The 26,495-nt window shown below is 46.7% G+C and overlaps 1 protein-coding gene across 1 annotated transcript in view; it reads left to right on the plus strand.

The window, feature by feature from the left end:
- VAPB (VAMP associated protein B and C) overlaps nucleotides 1-26,495 on the plus strand; it is a 242,516-nt gene that overhangs the window by 45,027 nt on the left and 170,994 nt on the right. Inside the window, exon 2 of the mRNA XM_044090073.1 lies at nucleotides 6,159-6,239. Coding sequence (XP_043946008.1) covers nucleotides 6,159-6,239 — 81 coding nt within the window. The remainder of the gene's footprint in view (nucleotides 1-6,158; nucleotides 6,240-26,495) is intronic.

A 26,495-nucleotide genomic window follows, 5' to 3' on the forward strand; every position in this document is an offset into this window, starting at 1 on the left:
ATATATATATATATATATATATATATATATATATATATATATATATATATATAGACTCTTAGTTCTGTGCATATGTGATGTAAGCATGAGTGTGCTCTCTCTGGAGACTGGTTTGCTTGCAAACTAGATCTGAGGTAAAGGCAGAGGGGGATTGTGGGTATTAGATTGTCTCGAGCTTCTTCTCGATGCAGAGCTTGCAGCGACACGGAGCCGAGGATCGGCTCCGAACCCATGTGTAAGAACAAAGGCGAGATGAACACTCCACATGGAACGTTATGGTAAGGACATAACTTCTATTTCCTGCAGCTCAAGCATTTAGGTTAAGATAGCTAGCTTTTTTCATTTCCTTTTGGGTTTTTTTGGCTATTTCTTGTCTCCCTCCTTGCCATCTATCTCCCTCAGGTAGTTTCCTTTCCTCTTGGTAATCTTTAAAGTATTTTTTAACCCCCTTTGTCGGGTTTCTGCCCTTTTTCTATTCCCTTCTTTTTCTGCTCTTTCCTTCCGTCCCCTATTTTTTGCTGGTTTGCAGGCGGTGTGTGTGCGGGTGGTGTGTATGTGTGTGCGATGTCGGAAAAGTCGGAAAAGCCCACTGGTTGTAAGTGGTGCTCCTCATGCATTCGGAAAATGCCACATTCTGACTCGCAGAGTCACATTTGGAGGTTGAATGCGACATTTGTGCCGGATTCAACCCTAGGGCTCTCCTTGACAGCATGAAAAAGCTCCTGCTGAAATGGTTGGTCAAAGGGGTTCGCTTGGTTTTGGGTTCCCCTTCTAAACCTCCTTTGGATCCCCAAAGGAAGTTTTCGTCCTCCAGGGATTCCCCTTCTAAAAGGCTAAGGCTCTCGGATTGTAGCTCCTGGGATCCGAGATCAGCCTCCCTACATTCCAATCTGGGCTTTTGTGTTCCAAGAGCCCTGGCTTCCTTTGTCAGATCTGAGATCTTGGAGCCTTGGCGGTCCTCTGATTCGAGCTGACCTAGACCGCCCTCTAATCCGATTGTGAAATCTTCTACACCCTTCGATCCAGAGAAGTCCCTTGGATCCTATCATTATTGTAGGCTCCTCCAGACCCAGAAGATAGGATCCAAGGCTTTCAAGCAGGTCCCTTCTTGAGACCCCAGGCCCTCAGCTAGGTCGGGCTATTCCTCACAAACTTTCCCGTTCCACCAGGATACTGCTCCCGTCAGATATGGATAGGATGATGAGATTTCTCAAGGCCCAAATCGAGTTGAGCTTGTTGCCATCCCCTGCCCACTTGCCCAGGAGATTTTTGCCTTCCACGGAACTCTTATCTCCTCGACCAACCCGTCTGAGTTCAGTACTCTAGGGTCAGGGTATCCCTCAGGGTCAGGGTATCCCTAAGGAGATGCCAACTGTGTCGGGTATTGCTTCCCTTCCCACACTGTCTGGGTCCCTGACCGGTTCAGCTCTGTTGCCCTCGGAGCTGGAGATACCTCGTCCCCACAAGCTCGGAGGGGGATACCGAGGAGTGGAGTCAGGACTGGAGCTTTTGGACCATTCCCTCCCTCTGGGGGCCTCTGTTTTGGACAGCTCAGGGTTGACATCGTCTGGGGACATTGGTGCTGCCTTGGGGTCACAACTTCTGTCACCTTCGGCCTTCCATGTGATAGAGAGAACTGTCTCCTGCTGGGCAGCTGCCTCTACATCGACTCTGGATCCTCCTGAGCCTCACTTGACATTGGGTGGCGAGACCTCATCATCCTACCAGGGTCAGCCCTCCCGTGAGTGCCTTCAGGTGGGCATTGCCCCCATTGGGTCACCTTCCTCTTCAGAGTCCTCCCCAGAGGCCCCTGTGGAGGATCTTCCTCTGAAGAGGATGTGTAAGAGGAGCAACTTGGATTCCCCTTGAGAGTCCCTCACTGCAGACATGGATTTCTGGAAGGAGACAGTTCCCCCAGACTTCATCTAAAGAGGTGTACTTTGGGGACATCCTCAAGATCCTTGAACAGAAAGGCGAGTGGTCTTCCCCCACCCTGTCTTCAGAGGAATCAGTGTTCCTGAAGGCCTTTGGGACGGTGCCCATCTGCTGCCTGGGTTTCTCCCACTGCTGATGAGCTTGTCCAGCTCATATCCAGCACGGAGTGGAAGGAGCCAGACACAGTGGAACCGGTTCCTAAGAAGGCTGATAAGTTCCCCCCAAAGACCAGGTGTTTTGGAGCAAGGGTGTTCCCGTTGATGCTGTGGTAGCCGGAGCTACAAAAAGGAATACGCCAAACAGAGCTCCACAGTCCAGCCCCCGAACAGGAAGTCCCGGGTGAGTGACCATTTTGGGAAGCCTGCGTTTGCCTCAGCTATGTTTGAACTGAGAGCAACCAACTACATAGCACACTTTACCAAGCTGCAAAGGGACTTTGTCTCAGAGCTCTCCACTTCCTTTTGAGTTGCTACCTCTGGAGAGTCTCAAATTGGTCTCTCCGAAAGCTGTCTACTCTAACTTCCCTGGCTAATGCCTCGATGTGGTTGATCTCCTCCAATGTAGTGGCGGCCACCTCTTGAGCAGCGGGCACCAGCATTGCTATTAGGTGCTATTCCTGGCTTTGCCTTTGCGGGTGTGAGGAATCTTTCAGAGTCTTTAACCAACACCCCTTTTGACAGGTCAACTCTGTTTGGCCCTTCGTTCAAAGAAACTTTAACCCATAGCGAGCAGGAGGGAAAGACTTTGTCCACGTTCAGGCTGACGTTCTGTATTTCCCAATGATCCTTTTCCAAAAATTAGAGGGGTAGTAAACTGTGGTTCCTCAGGTCTCCGTCTTTCTTCCAGGATGCTTCACAGGAATTCTCTTCCTCTGACTGGGGAAGGGGGTTTGACAGATGCCACCCCCCCCCCAAGGCAGAGGGGGGTCTGCAAGAACCAGGGCTAGTTCGAACCCTTCTCAGAGAAGCCCCCTCAGCACTTCTGAAACACTGGCTGGCTGTCCTGTCTTTGAGGCTGTCTGGGTTCGGCTCTTCTGCCACCCAGTAATCTGGACAAGCATTACCTCTGATCAGTGGGTGTTAAACATTGTGTCCAAAGTTACTTCGTACCCTTTTTCAGCCCCTTCCAGCTCAAAACATCTCTCCCAGATGTTCCACCCCCCGCCATAGGAGTTGGCCCTTGTAGAAGTTCAAGACTTCCTTCAAAAAAGAGCCATCCAGGAGTTCCCAACAGGAAAAAGTGTCCAGAACTTACTCTCGCTTCTTTTTGGTGCCCACGAAATCAGAAGACCTATGTCCCGTTTTGGACATCAGTGCTTTAAATTTATCGGTTAAGAAGTCAAAGTTTTGGATGGTCACTGTTCAGTCCATTCTGCATCTTCTGTGCAAGGATGATTAGATGTCCTCAGTGGATCTCAAGGATGCATACTGTCGCATCAGAATCGACAAGACGCTCCAAGAGGAACCTGTGATTCTGGCTGGGGGCCAGTCACCATTATTTCAGAGCGTTGCCCTTTGGACTCACCACAGCCCCCTGGGTGTTTACCAAATGTATGGAAGTGGTGGCAGATAATCTCTGGCTGCAAGGCTTACAGGTCTTCCCGTATCTGCACGATTGGCTCCTCATGCCCCAACAAGGCATCAACTTACATTGGCCACAGATTACACACTCAGTCTTTCTTTCGTGACCTAGGCATCACAGTCAACCTGCCCAAATCCCATCTTGCTCCGTGTCAGAGCCTGGAATTCATTGGGTTTCTTCTGGACATGGTGTTAGAGACTGCAGCACTTCCTGAACACAGAGGCAAAATGCTCCTGGACCAGGTCTGTTTTCTGTTGGATCTGGAGCATCCCACAGTCCTCTTTATTTTGCAAGTGCTAGGTTCAGTGGCAACCATATAGTTAGTTCCTCTCACCAGGTATCAACTGAGGGTCCTGCAATGGACCCTGGTGATGCAGTGGTCAGCTCACATTCATCCCATGTCCATGGTCTTCTCAAGTCTGCAGATGCCACCTTACTTGGTGGCTCCAGGCTCAGGGTGATCATCTAGGCAGACCCTTCTGTCTTCCCCATCCCCAAGCCATGGTGACCACGGATGCCTCCCTGTTGGGAGTGGTCTGGTACATCAACAAGCAGGGAAGAACACTGTCTTATCCCCTGTGCAGAGAGGTCATGAGATTGTGGGAATGGATGATGTCTTCCAGGCACTTTCTTCTTGCAACACACATTCCTGGCAGTTCCAATGTGCTAGCCAACAAACTCGGCAAATCTATCCAGAGTCCTCTCAGTTGGGCCCTGAACCCATCAGTGGCATGTCGGACATTCGACCGCTGTGATCTTCCGTGATTCGATCTTTTTGCCTCCCTGGACAACCACAAATGCAACAACTATTTTGCCCTGATCACCCCAGCGGGGGGAGTCACCTAGGGACGCTCTGGTTCATGATTGGCCATCGAGACTTCCATATGCTTATCCTCCAACTACTCTCATCCCCAAGAACTTACAGAAAACTTGTTGCCTGAATAGTCCTCTCATCCTCATTGCCCCCTTCTGGCCTCGTCAGGCATAGTTTTCCTTCCTTTGGTTTCATCTGAAATATCCACCTTGGATATTAGATCCCATTCCAGAACTCCTTTCCCATCCTTGGGAGCTTCCTCTTCCAAATTTTCAGTCTCTTCATCTGACTGCTTGGTACCTCCCGTTCCAGTGATTCTTTTCCAGTCCAGGCTTCCTTCCCGGTTAAGACCATCATTTTGCCTTCCCAAAAAGCATCTACCATGAAGGTGTATTCCAGCAAATGGAGGAAATTCTTTATATGGGCAAAACAATGCAGTATATATCCCTTTTCAGCTTCTGTTCCTGTCATCTTGTTTGTGGCCTCTTTTCAACAAGTTGCTAGTTTCTCCACAATTAAACTCCACCTGGCTGCTGTTTCTAACTTCCATTTGAGCTAAAGTCCCATTTTTTTTCTTCTAGGCTGTGCAAGACCTTCCTTAAAGGGATATTTCTACTCAGACCCTCCTGTAAAAGATCCCTCCATCTCCCATGGAATCTCACTATGGTGCTGCAGTCGTTAACACAAAAACTCTGAGCCTGCGGCTACCTGTGACCACAATTTCTGTCCTGGAAGATGGCCTTTTAGTGGCTGTTACTTCAGCCAGGAGGGTCTCTGAATTGCAGGCTCTCTGCTTAAAGCCTCCCTTCATGGTAGTCCATAAGGATAGGGTGTCTCTCAGGACCAATCCTTCCTTTCTCCCTAAGTTAGCTTCAGAGGTGAATCATAATCGGTCAATTCAACTTCCTGTGTTCTTTTAAAATTTTCCAGTAAAGGAGAATATCACTTGCATTGTTTGGATGTTCATAGGCAGTTACGTTTTTACCTCAAGCAGACTGAAAATTTTCGTAAGTCTGATCAGCTGTTTGTTGCCTTTTCTCAGGCCAGGAGAGGTCAAGCGGTTTCCAAGGTGTCTATTTCTTGTATTTACAAAAGCAGACACCTGGAGCTCACTGAACCACTCAAAGCTCACTCTACTAGGTCAGTAGCCACAATCTTCTGACTTTGCTTTCTTTAGATGAGATTTGCACATGCTGCTACTTGGGCTAATCCCCATATCTTTGTTGCTCATTGCAAGTTAGACTTGGTGTCCAGGAGGAGCAGGGCTTCCTTTGGTTCTTCTGTGCCCTGGCATAGCCTTCCATGAGACCTCCCAGGGTTAGTAGTAGCTGGGGACTCTGACCCATCCATGATCAGTAATGACACAGTATCAGATAGTTACGTACTTACCATAACTTGGAATCTGTGCTATCCAGTGTCATTATTCTTCACATTCCCATCCTCCTTCCCCCTCCTTCTGGTGATTGGGGAGTTGGGGAGGGATGTATACCTTAGTATCCTTTCATTTTCTTAAGCAGTATTCACTGCCTCTTTTTACTGTCCAGCAAACTTGATCTGAGGGTTGTAGGTAGCTAGGGATCTTGGGAAGTGGAGGAGCTTGAGCTCAGAAGCTGTCTTCCTAGTTGCCGGCTCAGATCTGATGTTGGATCCTAGACTCATTTGTAATGAATAATTACACTGGATAGCACAGATTCCAAGTTATGTTAAGTACACAGCTCTTTTTTTTGTTTGTTTTTTTCTGAAGCTCTTAAACTGGCAGTATTTAACAAACTAGCATGTGACTGTTCTACACTACTTTCTGATTACATTTTTGAACTTGTCTTTCTAGTGGAAAGAAGCAAAACCTGAGGATCTGATGGATTCTAAACTTCGATGCGCTTTTGAGCTTCCATTGGAGAATGAAAGATCTGTAAGTATGGGTGCACTTTTTGTGCTTTAGAATTTTAACTCCTGACTGAATGATTTCAACAACACAGCACACCTAGCTGTTTAATGGGCTGGTTAAATGATTGCTTATATTAGTGTTGACAGCTAGAGCACAAAGTGGTACAGTGAGTACCTAACACACAATTCTGCAACATGTCATTAAGTATTTAGGACAATTTATTTGACAGAGTCTGCAGGCAAAGCAGGTAGTTATGCAGTGTCTTTGCCAGAACTCGTGATTATTTCTTTGAACTTTTTCGTAGTCATGACCATTGTAAAGCTGACTGTTTTGTCATTGGGATTGGTAATGCAGTACTGTAGAAAATGAATTTGCTCCATTTGTTTACCTATCAGACTGACTGCCTCCCCCTCATTACGAATGTTAGTGATGCTAGGTAGAGAGAGGGGCAGAACAGTTCTCAGTCTTAATACGTTTTTGCTATGATCAAGATGTACAGTTATTACTCTTCCTTCCCATCAAGCCTTCTTCCACACAACGGGTCTGCTTTGTGGGAATTCTTTTCTAATTATTATTTTGCTTAGACTTTTATTTTGTAACCTGCTACAGTTCCTATGCATTTTAGTGAACTGTTAATTTTCTGTTGTACTGAAGTTTTAGAAGCTGATTTATATCCCTGGAAATGTTGTCCACTAGCCTGTAGCAAATAGGTTTTGCTAAAGAATTTCCACCTTAAGTGTCTTTTATGTCTAGAGAAGATCGCTTTTTTAAGTCAGTGTAAGAGTGCCTTTAATTTAGAAAATGCTAGGCCAGGAGGAGGGTGCTTCTGCCCCCCCACCACCATCGCAGCTTTCGCTTGGTGCCGTCCCACTCCCCCCACGTAAAAATGAAGGAATATTGAGGGACTTACTGAAGATCGGAGATAGAGGGAGCTTTACAGATGATAATGGAATAATCTCTGCAGTGGACAGATTGTTGAATATATTTAAATGAGCTGAGGATAGGGGATGAATGTGTAGAAGGCTTGCAGCCATTTTACATTCCAAATTCTGTGTTGAAGGCAAGATTTGAACCATAAGATGTTTAAGTAAAAGGAGAAGGGGTTTTGAGACGGTATCAAAGACCAAAGAGAGGTCATATAATGTTAAGAGACTAGGAGATTTATGTTCCTAAGAGTATTTGAAGTGATGAGAAATGAGAGGAGAGCTGTGTTGGTGCTGAGAAGGCTGGAAGCCATGTTGGCGTGGTGAGAGGAGATTGTAGTTGAGGAGGAAAGCTAGCAGTTGGGTCGATAAATTTCCTTAGATTTTTGAGGGGGTGATAAATCTGGGTCTGAAGTTAGAAGTTGATTAGTGGATGGGCCACCTTTATATAGTAGGGAGACAAAGGATTTTTTCCAGATGGTGAGGGAAGTATGCTTCCTAGATTCATTTATTAATTAAGGTAGTGCAAGGTAAGCTAAACTTGCATCTGCTAGTTTTAGATATTTTTTTAGGGAGGTTGTTATGGTGACTTGTACTGTTTGACTTTGGTGGGGACAGGTTTGAAGTGAAGTATTTCTGGTGTGGCGTGGGAGAACTGGTGATAGGGTCTGTAATGTGGTTAGTTTTGAGAGAATAGTAGCTGTATTGATTGTGTGATGGTGCAAACTAGGTATAGGTTAAGTGTATACTAGTGTAATGACCACTAGCCACGCATTCTGATTTTATCCCACATGTTTGTGCCTTAGAGGTTATTTTAAGGGGTAAATGTAAGTTAGGGCAAGATTTATATGCTGCCTCTATCCATTAGAAACATAGGTTCTAGACCAGGGGTGTATTTCCAATTTCCATCCACTGGTTCAGGTTTCTGTTGAGTAGGTTTAGGTCAGATCTTTAATTCACATAGATGGGAAGCCTGTTCTAGAGAAGATTTCTGTCAGACACACACCTGCCCCTCCATGTCCTATTTATGTTGCAAACAAAGTTTAAATCCCTAGATGAAGTAATTCTGATGCAATTTGTTTTCTGGATATGCAAAAGGTCTATCAGAGTGGGATCCATGGAGTCTTGTAGGTCAAGCATAGATCATCTCTCAACAGTCTGTAGGAAACCGAGGGGGGAGAGGGCTTTGAGGTGATATGCGTAGGATATGCTGTTTATGCCGTTTTCTTTTTGTGAGGACCCTCTCTGGGCATTCCAGTTGTTGCAAAGGGGGTGTTGCACTCATTGATGGGCCTGCTATGGCTGTATATGGAGGAACAAAGACTTCCTTGGACTTGGATGCCATACTGTTGCATACAAGTTGAGCAACATAGAATGATTTCCTTTCAACCAACGTGTGTCTAAGGTAGTAAGCCAAGTTACTGTCTACATGTGTACCAAAATCCCTGACTACTGGTTCTACACTTGGGTGTGTGCTTTTGGTGAGATAATTTCTTAGGGTGGCTGACTTCCCAAAGGGGGTGCTGTTGTACATTTCTTGGCATTGAGTTTTAAGCCATGCCTTTGACACCAGTCATTAATTTGTGTTATCCCTTCCTCTACAATGTTTAGTTTTGTGGGGATTCTATGACTGCTGTTAGTTTGTAATCATCTGCATACTTGGTCAGCCAGAGGCCCTTGACATTGGTCTTGAATTACAAGAAATAGTTGCTGAAAACAAGTGGAACCAGCACAGAGCCCTGAGAGACTCAACTAGTGGCTGGCCTCCTCTGGGTCCTGTCTGAGAGCCAGCTCGTTGTCCAATGTGTAACGTATGGGTTTATACCTATATCCGTGTGTTTGTTTACATTGTTAGAGTGGGGTATTATTTACCCCCAACAGTTGCCTTGGTGACTTTCTCAAAGAAGGTTTAGTATGCATGATCTGCCTGTGATGAAACCAAACTGGGCTAGGTGCAGTGTTTTGTAGGTTTTCTATGATGTTCTTCGTGTTTCACTGTTGTAGTCATTACATTTGGGTAATCCTGCTGGCAGGTTGCCCTCAGCCAGCCTGAATTCCAAAGTCTTGGGTCCTGCGTCGGCTGCTGTCACCCCTTCCCTGACGTCAGGTCATCAGGGGTATAAAAGAAGCAGCCAACGCCATTTTCTTCAGTCTTTCTTGCCATGCGGTGCCCGGAGCAGAAGCAGTTTGCAAGTGCCGGTCGGCTCTTGAGATTTTCATATTTGAGTTTCAGATCCGAAGTCTTCAATAAAGCTAAGTACCCCGTTGGGGAAACTTTTTTCTTGCTCCAGACCGATGTCAGAAAAAGTTAATTGCATTTCTTGTGGAAAGCAAATACCTCATAAGGATTTTCATTCTTACTGTATTTCTTGCCTAGGCCCTGATCACAACGTTACTGGTTGTCGGTTTTGTGCTAGATTTAACCAATGCACTATTAAGCGTCTGTATGATTTTGCTTTAAACTTTTTTGGATGCCAGTTTAATTATCCTGAAATGTCATCGGATAGCCATCCCGACTACCAGAGTTTACAAAAAAATGCAAAGAAAAGGCTAGAGAAAAACAACCTAGGCCCAAAACCGACGACAAAGTTTCTCCTAAGCCAGTTGCCGGTTCTCAGTGAGGCAATTTCGCAGCCCCTGACACCCGCTACTTTAGAGTTGCATGCCACTACCGACTATCACGTGGAGTCGGCCATGCCGCTGGATACTCAAGGTATTGGAGCCTCGGACACTCTTCCCCTGGGGACTATTGCAATCCAAACGGACAAAATGTCCGTAGTGTGGTATATCAACAAGCAGGGCGGAACCAAGTCCTACCCCTGTGTCGAGAGGCACTCAGACTTTGGCAGTGGGAAATCTCTTCTCAGCGGTTTCTGATAGCAACGCATATCCCCGGGAAGTCCAACATCATAGCGGACAGGTTGAGCAGAGCTATTCTCATGCCTCACGAGTGGTCTCTCAAACAATCTGTGACGGAAGAGATTTTTCAGAAGTGGGGCCTTCCTTGGTGCGATCTTTTTGCTACACCTCAAAACAGCAAATGCCCCGACTTCTTCACCCTCTTCCCCCTTCCAGGCCATCCCCCCAGAGACGCTCTAGTCCAAGATTGGCCCCGGGGGCTTCTCTATGCTTTTCCACCTTTTCCTCTAATACCACAAGTAATTCAGAAAGCAACCGCCTTGAGAGCCAAGATGATTCTCATTGCCCCTTATTGGCCTCGACAGATACGGTTTCCGTTCCTGCATAGTTATCTTTTGGTACAGCCTTGGCATCTGGACACGGTTCCAGATCTTCTGACCCACCAGTCGGGGCAGCTGCACCAATCCATACCTTCTCTCAACCTCACTGCTTGGTTGCTCCACTTCCGTCCCTAGCCAGGCTTCTTATGATTTCTAATCCCGTCTGGGATATCATAGTAGCTTCCCTTAAATCTTCCACCAGAAGGATTTACACTAGTAAATGGCAACGTTTCTCCTTCTGGGCAAAAGCTAGAAATATAGATCCCTTTACTGCTCCAATTCATTCGGTCTTGGACTTCCTAGATGAAATATTTCACTCGGGATCTTCTTCCTCCACAGTAAAAGTTCAGTTGGCAGCCATTTCAAATTTTCATATGGGCTTGTCGGACCGCAACATCATGTTCCATAAGCTTTGCAAGGCATTCCTTAGAGGTGTATTTTTACTTAAGCCTCCGACCAAAGACCCTCCACCACAGTGGGATCTAAATTTAGTCTTAACATCCTTGATTCTTCCCCCCTTTGAACCTGCGGCTTCCTGTTCATTGAAATTTCTTTCCTGGAAGACACTCTTCCTAGTCGCCATTACTTCTGCTAGGAGAGTATCTGAGCCTCATGCCTTCTACATTCGTCCTCCCTACTTAATCTTCCACAAAGACAGAGTTTCTCTGAGGACTAATCCGTCTTTCTTACCCAAGGTGGTGTCGCAGACCAACTTAAATCAATCTATTGATCTCCAAGTTTTTTCCCCAAATTATACTAATAGAGCGGAGCAAAAACTACATTATCTGGATGTTCATCGCCAGCTCCGATATTATTTGGACAGAACCAAACAAATCAGGAAATCTGATCAACTGTTTTTATCATATGCAGAGAACAGGAAAGGCCTACCGGTATCTAAGGTGACCCTATCTAGTTGGCTGTCTTCTTTGATTGCATGTATTTATCAACTCAGAGGTAGAGAGTTGACTTCTAGGCCAAAAGCCCTTTCAACTAGAGCACTAGCTACATCTACAGCTTTTCAAGCTAGACTACCAATAGACACTATTTGTGCAGCAGCCACATCGGCCTCTCCTCATACCTTTGTTTCGCATTACAAATTGGACTTGGCCTCCAGAAACAGGGCAAATTTTGGTTCCACCATTCTCAAGAGTCTGTTCCATTGAGCCACCCAGGATGAAGGTGCTAGGGACGCGGTCCCATCCAGCAAGAATGAAGGCGAGATTGACAACTTAACATTGGGAAGTTATGTACCTACCATAACGTTCCATGTTAGTTGTCTTCTCTCGCCTTCTTTCTTGCGTCCCGCCCACCATCCCCCTAGCCTGGACAGACCGAGAAGATTGTTCCTCTTCCTTGAAGAGTCCTGATCTAGCATTTCCAGCCAAATAGCTTGTCTTAGTGTCACTAGATTAGATTGGTTCTTTGGCGGGATTATCCCCTTTTTCCTCCTCCTCACCAGTTGGAGGACTATATTGCATAATTTTTTTCTTTAGCTACCAAACGAGATCTGGGTAGTAATCGCCTAGCATCATGGGATATAGGGTTGCCTCGAGACGGTAAGATTAGCTCTCGAGCTTTAGTAAGTGGCCGAGTCGGAGCCGAGGATCGGCTCCGAACCCATCCAGCAAGAAAGAAAGCGAGAGAAGACAACTAACATGGAACGTTATGGTAGGTACATAACTTCTCATTACCTAGCAGAGCTGCTCCACAGAGGCCTATCCTTCTCCTCCATTAAAATTCATGCCTCTGCCGTCTCAGCTCGTTATAATACTGTGCCACCTCTATTTTCCCACCCTCTCATCAAACAGTTCCTGAGAGGGGCTAACAACTTAAGGCCCCCTAGGAGAGCACCCACCCCTGCCTAGGACCTTCTCTTTGTACTGGAAAAACTCACGCTTCCCCCTTTTGAACCTGTAGCTTCAGCAGAGTTAAAATTCCTCTCTTGGAAAACAGCCCTGCGTTTAGCTACAACTTCAGCAAGGAGAGTGTCAGAGTTACAGTCACTGATGTCTGTGGAACCCTTCATTATTTTCCATGCTGACAGGGTTTTCCTCAGGATTAACCCGTCCTTTTTCCCTAAGGTGATGTCCAGTGTAGCTCTAAACCAATGCATCCATTTGCCAACCTTCTTCCCTAACCCTCTGAATAAAGGGGAAAGGATCCTGCACTCCTTGGATGTGCACAGACAGCTCAGGTTCTATCTTAACAGGGCTAAACCCTTCAGAAAATCTGACTAGCTGCTAGTCAGCTTTGCTACAGGGGCAGAGAGGGTAGGGCCATTTCAAAGCAAACTCTTTCCAAATGGGTAGCACACTTCATCCATTACTGCTAACAAGCACCATGGAAAACCTACCGCATAGGGGATCAGTCTGCATTCCACTAGGGCTATTTCCACCTCTGCAGCATTTCTCAGGGGAGTCCCTACTAGGGGCACTGGAAACTGCTACCTAGAGTTCTGTACACACCTTCACCAGGCATTACCACTTACCAATTTTTTTTTTTTATAAATCCAGAGCTGGATTTTCTACAGCAGTCTTGCAAGGCGTACTAGCCAGCCTTGACACTACTTGACTGCCTCTACCCTTCCTCAGCTTTCAGCTTTGGGAATCGACCCAAGTGTGATGACTGCAACAGTGAAACACGAAGAAGATAGTATAGTTGTGTACACTTACAATAAATGTAGATGTTCGAGTGTATTCACTGTTGCAGTCCTGGTTTCCCTCCCTCCAGCCCCCTGGCTTTCTCTCTCTCTTTCTCTCTTCTCTATGGCCATTCCTAATGGCATTGGTATTTACTTTTTACTGGTGGTGTTCCCCACCATATACTAGCTTCCAATTTGGGGGCTCCTGACATTTGGGGCAAGAAAAACTGATGTAATGGCGTCGGCTGCCTGTTTTATACCCCCTGAAGACCTGACGTGATGGAAGAATTGACAGCATCCAACTCGGAAATCCTAAGACTCTGGTATTCAGGCCGACTGAGGGCTACCTGCAGGCAAATAACCCAAGTGTGATGACTGCAACAGTGAATACACTCAAACTTCTACATTTATGGTAAGTGTACACAACTGTACTTTTCCTCTGTCTGGGCTGATTCCCTTATCAAGTCTTTCACAATCCTTGTTCTGTTTAGGCACTGAGAACTATGTCAGACTTTTGGATCTGCCAGTAGTTGTTGCCAACAAGTTTACAAAGTAGGCAGCATTCCTTTCAGAAATGCTTCAGAAATATTTGGCCAGGAAGAGGCTTGAGGCCTTTAGCTGGTGTATACCATGGAAGTCCTATGGTTGTTCTTTGGGCTTTGACACCCTCTCCCTTAAAAGGCAACATCTGGAAGATGAGGCAAAGGGGAACATGGATGATGCAACTTTTTCATTATCCCTTCTTTTGCTGCTCAAGAGTGTGGACCAACCCCTGAACCATACAGCTTGTGATGTCCTTCTATTCCAATGTTGCAGTATTCACTAGTGGGTTTACCCTTCTTCGGCCAGGTTTCCAAAGCTTTACCAGTCCCTGTTGTTGTGTCAGATGTCTGACGTGTAGGTCGGTACATGGGCCATAAAAGTGACGTCTGCGCGCACCAGTCCTCATAACTTTTCAGCCGCCAGCCATACCCTAGGTGTTCCTGGTAGTCGCGGACGTCAGATCAGTTTCGCATTAAGATAAGTATCCCGTTGGGGATTTTCTTCAGTCCTTTTGTATTTACTATAGTCTGTTAATGTCCGATAAGCGCAAGTGCAGCTGTGGTCGCCAGATTCCCCACAGCGACCCCCATGAACAGTGGCTTTTTTTTTTTGTTTTTGTTTGGGTAGGGAACACGATTATAAAAGCTGCATCATTTGTAAGTCATTCATCCCTAAGACCCTTTGTCAACAACTTCAGGCCCTTGACCTATACCTCGAAAACCAGCATCTTAGACAGATCACTTTCAGAATGGAAGCCGCTACAGGCGCCCCATCCGAACCACCTAGGAGTAAGGCCAAGCTCACGAGGCCGTCCACTTTCACTGTGCCTCCCTCCACCGATTCTCAACCTGTAGCCACTGTTAGCTTGGCTGAGGAACCAGCGTCCGCCACATTGGATAAAGTGGGTACCTACCAGGAGGCCGCAAAATCCAGAGTGGATGACATGTCCGGGGAGGATATCCTGGCACCTGATTCAGACGCCAGGGGAAACCATCTTCTAAGTTGGGTGCTTCAGAGCAGGCCTCTGCTGTTCCTTCTATTTCTTCAAGGCCGACTGCCAGCCAGACGCAGGGTAGGCCTGAAAGAAAAAACAAAGCATGTCGCTTCAACCCCTGAGGCCTTGCCAAACTGGCAGGCCTTCAGAGTTGCTACAACGCCTTCCTGGCCGTTAGGCCTACACCTGACCTACCTCATGTTGCTCCACCTCTTCTTAGTCCCAGGTCTGTTCAGCCAGAGACTACTCTTAGCCGTCCTGTAGAAGAGGGAAATGTCTGACTCCTCAGAGGACTCCTTGTCCTACTCTTCACAAATATCTTCCCCTCTGGGGTATGGATCCCCAGAAGAAGCCTCTGCTGAACCTGCCTCCCCTGTGGAAGACCTTATCTTTCGGGGCACTGTTAATCTTATGAGGGAACATTTTAAATGGGGTTGCTCAGACATGTCTGAGCAACAGCAATGATTCTATGACTTGATCCAGATGGAATCTCCTAACCCAGCCCCTATTCCTCCTGTCCAGCCTGCCTTCCTGGATGCTTTTGCAGCAGCATTTATGAACCCTGATTCCCAGCAACCTGCCCCTAGAAGGGCAGACTGGTTGTATAGAGTACCTGATGCAGACAAATCTCTTTTTAAATGCTTACCAGCTGACCCAGCAACCATTTCTATTGCCACTGATGGGGCTACCAAACTTCTCCTTACTATCACTGTCCTGCCTGCATATAGACAGCAAGGCCATGGAGAGGTGGGGAGGGAGATGTACACTTTGGCTACTCTAGTCTTTAGGGCTGCAAATTACCAGTCACACATGGCCAAATGCTCCTTGGCCTTACTGGACAAAGCTTGTAAGGAACTTTAATGAGATCCTCAACTGCTCTGCAAAGGCATCCCTGTCTTCCTTGCTTGGGCTCATCTCCCAAGTCAATAAACATCTCCTAAGGTGTGCATATGATGCAGCGGAGGCCTCTGCCAGGTCAGCTGCATCTGCTTCGGTATTGAGGAGATGCTCTTGGCTGCATCTTCAGCCCCTACCAGATGACTTTAAAGCCAAACTCTTGGATGCTCCATTGGATCACACTGCCCTGTTTGGCTGCAAGGTAGCTGATCTCTTAAGTAATTTCAGCAAAAAGGGAAAGAGCTCCAAGATCTAAAGCATCTTCTTCTCTCTGCAATCCCAAAATTTCAAAGAAACTGCCCAGCCAAGACAGTTAGTTAGGAAGTCTTCTAGTCCCTCTGTTCACTCCAAGTCTAGAAGACCACACAGGAGGCAGCACACTACTCGGTCTAGGACACCTAAGCCTCCGCCCAGAGTCCTCCCTTTCCAGAAAGGGCAGGCAGCATCTGACTCTCTCATTGCCTCCCTGCATGGACCCTAGTGACATCTGACAAATGGGTTTTGTCTGTCCTGAAGGAAGGCAACTTCACATCTTGGATGTCCCTCCCCCCAAAACTTCCTTTACCACTACCTCCAACTTCTCAATGGTCCCTCCTCCCCGAGGTTCTAAACAACCTGCTGGTCCAAGGCACCATAGAACTCGTCCCCCCTCTGCTCGAGGGACATGCTAGGCACCATAGAACTCGTCCCCCCTCTGCTCGAGGGACATGCTTCTACTCCAGAGTTTTTCTGGTGCTCAAGAAAGAGGGACTATGAAGACCCATCCTCAACCTTTCCCACCTCAACCCATTCCTGAAGGTTCCCTCCTTCAGGATGATAACACTACCCATTCTCTTTTCTCTTATCCTTTCCCACGCCTTCATAGTGACCCTGGACATCAAAGAAGCATATCTGCATATTCCAATAAAACCGTCCTCCAGAAGATTTCTCAGATTCAAAGCAGGCTCCTTGCATTTTCAGTTTTGTGCCTTACCCTTTGGACTCGCCACTGCTCTGTGGGTATTTACAAAATGCCTAGCCCCAGTCATTGCTTACTGCAGAATAAGAGGTATGCAAATTTTCCCATACCTAGACAATCTGCTCATTCAAGCAGCAGACAGACAAGCCTCGTAGCCCACACCCAGGACCTCTTTCTGCAGTCCCTAGGGTTTCTCATAAACTTCCCCAAATCCAATCTAAATCCTACACAAAACATTGTCTTCCTAGGATGCAGAATCAGAACAGACCTTAGGATGGCCTTCCTACTGCAGGGAAAAAGTTCTTTCCCTGACCCAACACCTTCAATCTGCCCTCCTTTCACCCACTCTGACTGTGAGGCAAATCCTCAAATTTCTCGGCCACATGGCTGCCACTGGCAAGATTACACATGAGAAAGATGCAATGGTATCTTCTCTCAGTATGGACCCAGCACTCACACCCCCTAGAGTTCGGAATTCCACTTCTACCCTGCCTCCACCAAGAGCTATAGTGGTGGATGGCCCAGGTGACCCTAAACCCGGGTCTACCCCTATAATTGCCCCCCTTTCTCAGATCATGCACACAGATGCCTCAGATCTGGGTTGGGGAACAAAGTTAAGACACAAGAAAAGTGCAAGATTTGTGGAAAAACAAGTGCAGACAATGATATATCAACATCAAAGAAATATCAGCCATACTTCTGGCCCTGCAGGCCTTTCTACCTTTCCTCGACAATCTTCACAGACAACACCACAGTGATGTGGTACTTGAACAAGCAAGGAGGGAGGAAGTCCTATCTCCTCTGCAGACCATCCCTACAGGTATGGGATCTAGCTATCTCCCAGGCGATCTCCCTACAGGCAGCCTACATCCCGTCCCAACAAAATTGCTAGGGAGACTCCTTAAGCAGAACTTCCTCAGACAGTCATGAGTGGATGCTGTCAAGAGTGGTATTCCTAGAGCTGATCCACAGGTGGGGTACTCCAGAGATAGATCTGTTCGCCTCCTCCACAAACTGGCAACTCCAGAGCTATTGCTCCAGAACTTATGACCCGAAGGCTCTTCAAACAGATGCCTTCTTATTGTCCTGGAAGGGGAAATTCCTTTATGCCTCCCCCCCCCCCTTTCCCTCTGATCCAGAGAGTCCTACTGAAAATTCAGCAGGACTCACCAAAAATTTGTTGGTGACCCCCTTTCGGCCAAGGCAGCACTGGCTCCCCCTACTTCATCTGTCCAAGGGCAATCACCACAAGTTTACCCCTCTCAGTGGATCTGGTCACACAACACCAGGGGACACTGATTCATACACAGTGGAGATCTCCGCACCTCTCCCTGTGGCTGATAGGATTCTGATTCCCTTAAGATACCTATACAATGAGGATATGGTCTCAGTCCTGCAGCAGGCCAGGAAACCAAACACAAAGAAATTCCATCTCTAAATGGAGAAGGTTTTCTATCTGGTGTCAGAAAAAACAGAGCTGCTGAACAGCGACCGGCCTCTAATTCTCTCTTACCTGTGTGAACTGCTAAAGACAGGCGTGTCTTACTCCTCCTTAAAAGCACATCTGTCTGCCATTTCTGCCTGTCTATGGAGCCTCCACTTGCTTCCATCTAAGCTTTTCCTAAAAGGTGTTTTACACTTGACACCCTAGAAAACCAAGTCCTCCTCCCTGGGATCTTATTTGTATGCTGGAAAAACTCAACTCTGCAATCCCTTTGAACCAGCTGACAAGGCTGACTTGAAGTTTTGCACTTGGAAAACAGTGCTGCTAGTAGCTTTGACATCAGTCAGGAAGGTCTCAGAGCTCCAAGCCCTCGTGGCTACTCCACCCTTCCTTGTTTTCCATATGGACAGGGTCACCCTCAAGATTAATCCCTCCTTCACCCCCAGGGTGGTTAATGACCTCTCCCTAAATCAGGCTGTTCACCTGCCAATCTTCCTAATCCTCAGGGAGACGGTGAGAGTCCTCCACTCCCTGGATGTGCACAGGCAACTTTGTTTCTACTTGCATAAGACCAAGCCTACACAAATCAGACCAGCTGTTTGTTTCCTTCCACCCCAGGGCTCTGGTGATGGCTCTAGGAAAGCAAAGCCTTTCTTCTTGGATTGCTAGGGCCATCTCCTTTTATTACTCTCACCATAGAAAGACACTAATGGGCAATGTCAGAGCCCATTCCACAAGGGCGATGGCTTCCTCTGGAGCCTTCTTTAAATGACTAGATGCCAACTCCATTCTGGAAGCTGCTACTTGGTCATCTCTGCACACCTTCACCAGACACTACAAGCTGGACCACATCTCCAGGACCAGAGCAGGATTTGCCAGGGCTGGCCTGCATGGGTTTCTGGAATCCTCATCCAGACCACCACCCAGCCAGCAGTGAGCTTTTGTACTCGCCCACTAGTGAATACTGCAACATTGGAATAGGGCATAGGAAAGTTGTGTAAAATCTTACTATAACCATAGATGTCCTTCTCTTCCATGTTGCCGTATTCCTTCCCTCCCTCCGTCCCCCTGACGTTCTTCGTGTTTCACTGTTGCAGTCATCGCACTTGGGTTATCCTGCCAGGGGTAGCCCTCAGTCTGCCCAAATACCAGAGGCTTAGTATTTCTGCGTTGGTTGCTGTCACTCCAGGACTGACGTCAGGTCGTCAGGGGTAAAAAAAAAACGGCAGTAGATGCCATTACATCAGTCTTTCTTGCTGAAGAGCCTGAAGCAGAAGCAGTTCACACGAGTGTTGGTCGGCCACTACCTGAGTTTTTTGTTTCCGAAATTGAAGTTGAAGTCTTCTAAAGCCAAGTACCCCATTGGGGATCCTTTTTTCTTGCTCTATCCGATGTCAGAAAAAGTTAACAATTGTCTCGCCTGTGGAAAGCAAATACCACACCGAGATTTCCATTCTTACTGCGTCACCTGTTTAGCCCCAGACCGCGACGTCCCTCGTTGCCGATTTTGTGCTTTGTTCAACACCCAAACTATTTGCAGTCAGGCCCTTGTTGTAGCTAAATACTTTTGCTGTCTATCTCCGTATTCCAAAATGGCTTTGGTAAGCCATCTGACTACCGATCTTCCGAAAAAATGTAAGGATAGAGACAGACGGCACAGGTCCAAAACTGCCGACGACGCTTCCGTTAAACTAGTCGCCAGTTCGCCTGTACTCAGGTGCTTTCTCAGCCCCTTATGCCCACATCAGTGGATTTGCAGGCCGCTGCCGAGACCCGTTCCGAGTCCGGTATGCCGTGACACTCTTCTTTGACTACTGAACCTGCGGATGTCTCTACCATGGATGGGTCCAGAGCCGCTGTGCAGGCGCCGGCTTCTGAGAAAGTTCTTCACACTACCGATATTCGACACAAACCAACAACTTTCACGTCTTCAATTCTTTCTAAAACTAGCGAGTTTCTAAGGCCACGAGTACGAGCTACGCCTAAAAGACCGACCCAAACTCGTGCACATGCTTCCTTGCCACAATCACAGATGCTTAAAATGACAGAAGACCTTCTGCTAAGGGGCAACCAGCCTTCTGCTGCTAAAAGAAAGAGACTCCAGCCTTCTGCTGCTAAAAGAAAGAGACTCCAGCCTTCTGCTGCTAAAAGAAAGAGACTTGTCCCCAGCACCTTTAACTGACCAAGAGTCCGATGACCCTGAGGTTTCTGATTATGAAGACATGCCCTTATCTGCTTATGAGGATTCAGATGCAGAGGAATCCATTCCTTCTGCCTCTCCTCCAGAGGATTTTTCTTTTGGTGAAACCCTACATACTTTGAGAGCACTTCTATTGGGGATGCCAGGATTACCCCTCAGTCCAAAAACACTCTGGGATTTTTTAGATTTACCTCAGCACAGACCCTTAGCTATACACCCTGTCCTGGGTGTTGTGAATGATGTTTTTATCGAATCCAGTCTAACCCCTGATACTTTACCTCCTGCACCCAGGAAACCTGACTGGTATTAGAGTCCCTGACTCGCACAAATTTCTTTTCAAGAATCCTACTGCTCACCCAGAGGTAATCTCCCAAGGGTCTAAAGGAATAAAAACAACTACAGCTAAGAATCCCATCCCCTCGGACAGGGATTCTAGAGCCTTAGACAGAGTAAAAAAGTATATACTTCTGCAACTCTTGCCATTAGAGCATTAAATTGTCAGTTCCACATGCTGAAATACCCGCAGCATACCCATGGAACTCATTAAACAAAAATTATCTACCTTCCCTGACTGTGCAGTAAATAAAGATTTGCAGGAACTTATGCATTCTGCAAGCCAAATCAGTAAGCATACCCTGCAATGTGGGATTGACACCCTAGAAGCATCCTGCAGGGCGGCGGTCACCGGTTCTGTACTTCGAAGGCATCATTGGCTTAAGGAACAGAACTCTCCAGATAATGCCAAATCAAAATTATTGAATGCACCTTTGAACAAAGACAATCTGTTTGGCACCATAGCAGTAGAGGTTTTAAAAAAGATGGAAGAAAAAGCTAAATCTATGCAGACTGACTTTTTGCAAGTCCAGCCTCCAGGATTCAGTAGGCATTGTCCCTCAAAACATTGGTCCTTTTCTGCCCCCTCAAGGCCACTTCAGACAAGACGTAGGGGTAACAGACCCCCCCAGACAGCAGTGTCTGTATTCAGCGATCTAAACAATGGAGTGCCTCCACTTCTAAACCAGGGGGTGCTAAGCCTCCCCCTTATGGAAAGAATTCCCAATGACTCCTCTCACATCTGCTCATCTGTCCGTGCCCCTAGGAGGAAAACTTGCCTTCCATGCAGAAAACTGTGCCCCCATCACCAATGATCGATGGGTCTTCAGCCTAGTGTCCCAGGGGTACAAATTTTATTTCCTCACCTTGCCAACTTCAAAGGGATTCCGAGATCTTCCTCCAAACCAGTGGGCAGAGGCACAAAACCAAGTTCATTCCCTGCTCTCCATGAGGGCGGTTCAGCCTGTCCCTGCAGATCAGATAGGCCAAGGGTTCCTATTCCAGGCTTTTTCTAGTACCCAGAAAAGAGGGCACCTGGCACCCAATCTTAGATCTATTCTAGACACCTTCCTGGTGGTACCAAAATTCAAAATGCTCATACTGCAGCAGCTTCTCCCTAGCTGTCCAAAGATGCCTGGTTAGCCCCTCTAGACCTCAGAGGCCTATGCAGTCAGATTCTTGCAGTAAATATCTACGTTTCAGGCTAGTATCTATGCATAATCAGTTCTCTGCACTTCCCTTTGTCTTATCCACTGCTCCCAGAGTTTTCACAAAATGCCTGGCTCCAGCCATTGCTTATTGCAGACAAATATTCAAATTTACATTTGACGACTGCCTGATTCAGGCAGACAGTCAGGAAAAGCTGTTACAGCACCTGACATTTGTAAAGGACGTACTAACCTCACTGGGTTGCAATATCAACGAGAAGAAATCCAACCTTGTCCCTAGTCAAAAAATTGTATTTCTGGGGGCAAGCCTGGACACGGCATCCCAGATGTCATTTCTAACTCCAGAAAAACAAGCCTGACAGGCTATTTCTCTCAACTGGCCACCAAAACCCAGTTATCCGCAAGGAAAATCCTGCAAGCTCTAGGGTTCATGGCCTCCTGCATTCTACTAATTCCATATGTCAGACTGCATATGAGGAAACTTCGGTGGTACATAAAAAGCCTTTGGTGTCAGCATTCATAGGACCTGGAAACTATTATACTTATGATACCCTGTCTAAGGAAAGATATTTTCTTTGGTAGTCAGCAGCATGCAGCCACACCAAGGGACTTCCCTTTTCACAACCCCACGCCACCCAGACCCTAACCACAGATCCATCAGACTATGCCTGGGGTGCTCACCTAGACGGCAGGTGCATTCAGGGCCATTGGAGCCCAAACCAAATTCATCTGCACGTCAATCAAAAAGATGTTAGCTGTTCAGCACGCTCTTGACAGCTTTCAGTCCCCTGCGCTCTCCAGGGCCTCTACTTATCAAAACCGACAACACCACAGTAATGTGGTACATCAACAAGCAGGGGGGGAACCCACTCTTACCCTCCCTGCAGGCTAGCCATGACCCTTTGGAACACGGCCTTTAGCCATGCATATTCATCTGCAAGCTCAATTCCTACCAGGCAGCCAAAACTCTCTGGCAGACAACTTAAGTAGAAGTCTCCTAGACCCACACGAGTGGCAATTAAACCCCATCACCTTCAACCTTGTGACCCAAAAATGGGGTACCCCGAAGGTGGACCTATTTGCCTCCCCCTACAACTACCAGCTCAACAAATTCTGCACCAAGGAACCTCACAGCAAGGCCTAGAAAGTGGATGTCCTATCCTTCCAGTGGGCAAACCTCGCAATCTATGCAATTCCCCCTCTACCTCTTCTGACCAAGGTATTACTCAAAATAAGGGAAGAAAGACCAAGGGCAATCCTGATTGCCTCACACTGGCCACGCCAACACTGGTACCCACTACTGCACAGTCTGTCCCCGTTTCCTCCATGGCACCTACCCCAGATTCCCAATTCTCCTGACTCAGCAGGAGGAAGAGTTCTTGCATCCACAGTTGCAGACACTGAACCTAGCAGCCTGGTTTATTCCTTGACTTCTCCTCCAGTGGCCACCCTAAGCAAACAAGTCCTGGATTGCATAAGTGAAGCCAGACAATCCATTACTAGATAATCCTATACTGATAAGTAGAAAAGGTATTGTTCCTGGATCCAGACTAAAGGAGCTGACTCAGCACAGCCCTCCTTACCTCTCATCCTGGATTACGTAGCAGAACTACTCCACAGGGGCCTATCCTTCTCTTCCATTAAAGTCCATGCCTCTGCCATCTCTGCACATTACAGCACTGAGCGACCTCTCTTCTCACACCCTCTCATCAAACAATTCCTGAGAGGGACTAACAACTTAAGGCCACCAAGAAGAGCCCCTACAGCTGCTTGGGACCTTAACTTTGTGTTGAAAAATCCCCCCCCCCCCTTTGAGCCTGCAGCTTCAGCAGAGTTAAAATTCCTCTGTTGGAAAACGGCCCTTCTTCTGGCTGTCACTTTAGCTAGAAGTGTCTGAGCTACAAGCACTTATGGCTGTGGAATCTTTCATCATTTTTCATGCTGACATGGTCTCCCTCAGGACTAACCCAACTTTCATGGTTAAGGTTGTGTCCAGTATAGCTCTCAGTCAATGCATTCATTTGCCCACTTTTTCCCTAAACCTCAAAATAAGGGGGAAATGGATCCTGCACTCTCTAGATGTGCACAGACAGCTCAGATTCTACCTGGCTAGGTCTAAGCCCTTTAGGAAATCTGACCAGTTACTAGTCAGCTTTGCACCAAGGGCAGAGGGCAAAGCCATATCAAAACAAACCATCTCCAAATTGATAGCACACTGCATCCATTTCTGTTAAACACCTTAGGAAACTACCCCCACTGGGGGGGTGAGAACACATTGAACTAGGGCAACTTCAGCCTCTACAGCCTTTCTCAGAGGGTCCCTATCAGGGATATCTTGTAAGCTGCAACATGGAATTCTGTTAATACCTTTACCAAGCATTACCACCTGCCTATCTTTTCAAAATCAAGGGCAGGCTTTGCAACCGCAGTCCTGCAGGACATTCTAGCCAGCCCCAACTTTTCTTGACTGCCTTCACCTGATCCTCAGCTTTGGGAATCAACCCAAGTGTTATGACCAACAGTGAAACACAAAGAACATAGTATAGTTGTGTACACTTACCATAAATGTAGATGTTCGAGTGTATTCACTGTTGCAGTCCTTGTTACCCTCCCTCCAGCCCCCTTCTTTTTTTGGATATACCTCTACTTTCCTTTGCTATCTTCAAAAGCTTTTTGGTGTATTTGCTTTTTTGTTGGAGGTATAACCTTGTATATTTATAGATTTCATTGCTTCCCATTAGGGGGATACCTGACATCTGGGGCAAGAAAAACTGATTTAATGGTGTCTGCTGCATATTTTATACCCCTGACGACCTGACGTCATGGAAGAAGGGATAGCAACCAACGCAGGATCCACGACTTTGTTAATCAGGCCGACTGAGGGCTACTGCAAGCAGATAACCCAAAAATGATGGCTGCAACAGTGAATACACTCGAACATGTACATTTATGGTAAGTGGACACAAATGTGCTTTCTTTGCCAGCCTCTATCATTTTCCATAAAACATACCCCAATTTGCAAATGTGTTGTTCACTGGTGGATCCAGTCCGATGACCTCTTTCTGGGCAGACCATTCTCTATTACTTCCCCAATAGCCACAGTGACCATGGACACTTCCCAGCTGGTGTGGGGGCAGGGCATTTCATGGGAAAAATGGTCCAAGGTAGTTGGCCCCCCTCTGAGACCAAGTTGCATATCAGTGTCTTAGATGAGAGCAGTCCTACTAACATTGCAAGCTTTTCAGAACATTCTCCCTCTAGGGACTATTGCAGTTCATATGTACAACATGTCTGTAGTCTTGTATATCAACAGACAAGGAGGGAACCCATTCCTACCCATTGTGTAGAGAGGCCATGAGGGTCTGGGAATGAGCGATCTCTTCAGACTGCTTTGTTATTGCAACGCACATACTGGGGAAAGCCAATGCACTGGCAGACAGACTCAGCATGTCCATTCTGATTCCTCTCTAGTGGTCCCTCAATCAAATAGTAGCAAATATGGTCATCACTTGCTGGGGTCATCCTTGCTGTTACCTATTTGCCTCTCCCTTCAACAACAAGTGCAACAAGTACTTTGGTATGATCCCCCTTCCGGTGGAGTCACCGAGGGACGCTCTGATTTCACGATTGCCCCCCCCCCCAAGTCTCCTCTATGCTTATCCCCCTCTACCGCTGATCCCAAAGTTTCTACAGAAAGCAAGCAGGCTGAAGATCTCAGTCATCATCATTGCCCCCGTCTGGCCTCGACGGGTATGGTTCCCCTTTCTTTGGTCTCACATGAAATATCCTCCAAGGATAGTAGAGCCCACTCTTATCTCATCAGTGAGGAGTTCAGCATCTTAGTGTGCATTCTCTCAAACCGACCCGCATGGTTTCTCCATTTCCAGTGGCAGTAAGATGGTCCAGGCTCGCTTTCTCAGTTCATGATACTACCTTGGCCTCCCAGAAAGCTTCCACCAAGAAAATCTATAGAAGCAAATGGAAAAGATTTTCCATATGGATTTATAAGTAGAATGTTAACACCCTTTCAACACCTGCTTTGGTCATTCTTCTTTCTCATTACTCTTTAAGGAAGATGCTGTTTTTTTCTACTATTAAACTTCAGTTAGCAGCCATGTCCATCTTCCATGTTGGAAACGAATCGCTCTTAACATCTTTCAGATTATGTAAAGCTTTCATGAAAGGAATTTTCCTCCTTAGATCTCCGGTAAAGGTTCACTCTCCTCCTTGGGATTTGATGGTGGTCCTTTAAGGATTAAATCGGAAACCCTTTGAACCAGAAGGAAAATGCAATATGAAGTTCATTTCTTGGAAAACTATCTTTTTGCTGAAGTGATAGCTACCAAAAAGAATTTCTGAACTCCAGACCTTTGGCTAGGTCTCCTTACATTATTTTCCATAAGGACAGGGCATCTTTATGAATCAACACATTTGCCTAAAGTGGCCACTGAGACTAATATTAACCAGTGCATACATTTACTTTCCAAACTTTACTAATAAGGACGGATATATATGCTGCACCTTCTTAACGTCCACAGACCATTATGTTTGTATCTTTACAGAATGAAACAGTATAGCAAGTCCTGTCTGCTGTTTGTATCCTTTTCCCCTAACCGCTTTGGTCAGGCAGTATCCAAAGTTACTCTGGCCAAATGGATTGCTGATTTGTGTCTCGCTGATTGATTTATTCCAAAAAAGATTTGGCGTTGCCTTGTCGTCCTAAAGTGCATTCCACTAGATCTATGGCTACTTCATCTGCCTTTTCTTCAAGAATCTCCATTGACCACATCTGCACTGCAGCCACTTGGTCAAAGACTTGTACCTTTGTTACACATTACAAATTACAGTCTCCAGAAGCAGAGCTTCCTTTGGTTCATGTCCTCCTTGAGGGCCTTCCAAGAGTTATGTAGCTGTGGACTCTGACCCATTCGTGAGGAAG

This window comes from Protopterus annectens, chromosome 12.part0 (genome assembly GCF_019279795.1).
Source record: "Protopterus annectens isolate FY-2018-M chromosome 12.part0, PAN1.0, whole genome shotgun sequence".
NCBI lineage: Eukaryota > Metazoa > Chordata > Ceratodontiformes > Protopteridae > Protopterus > Protopterus annectens.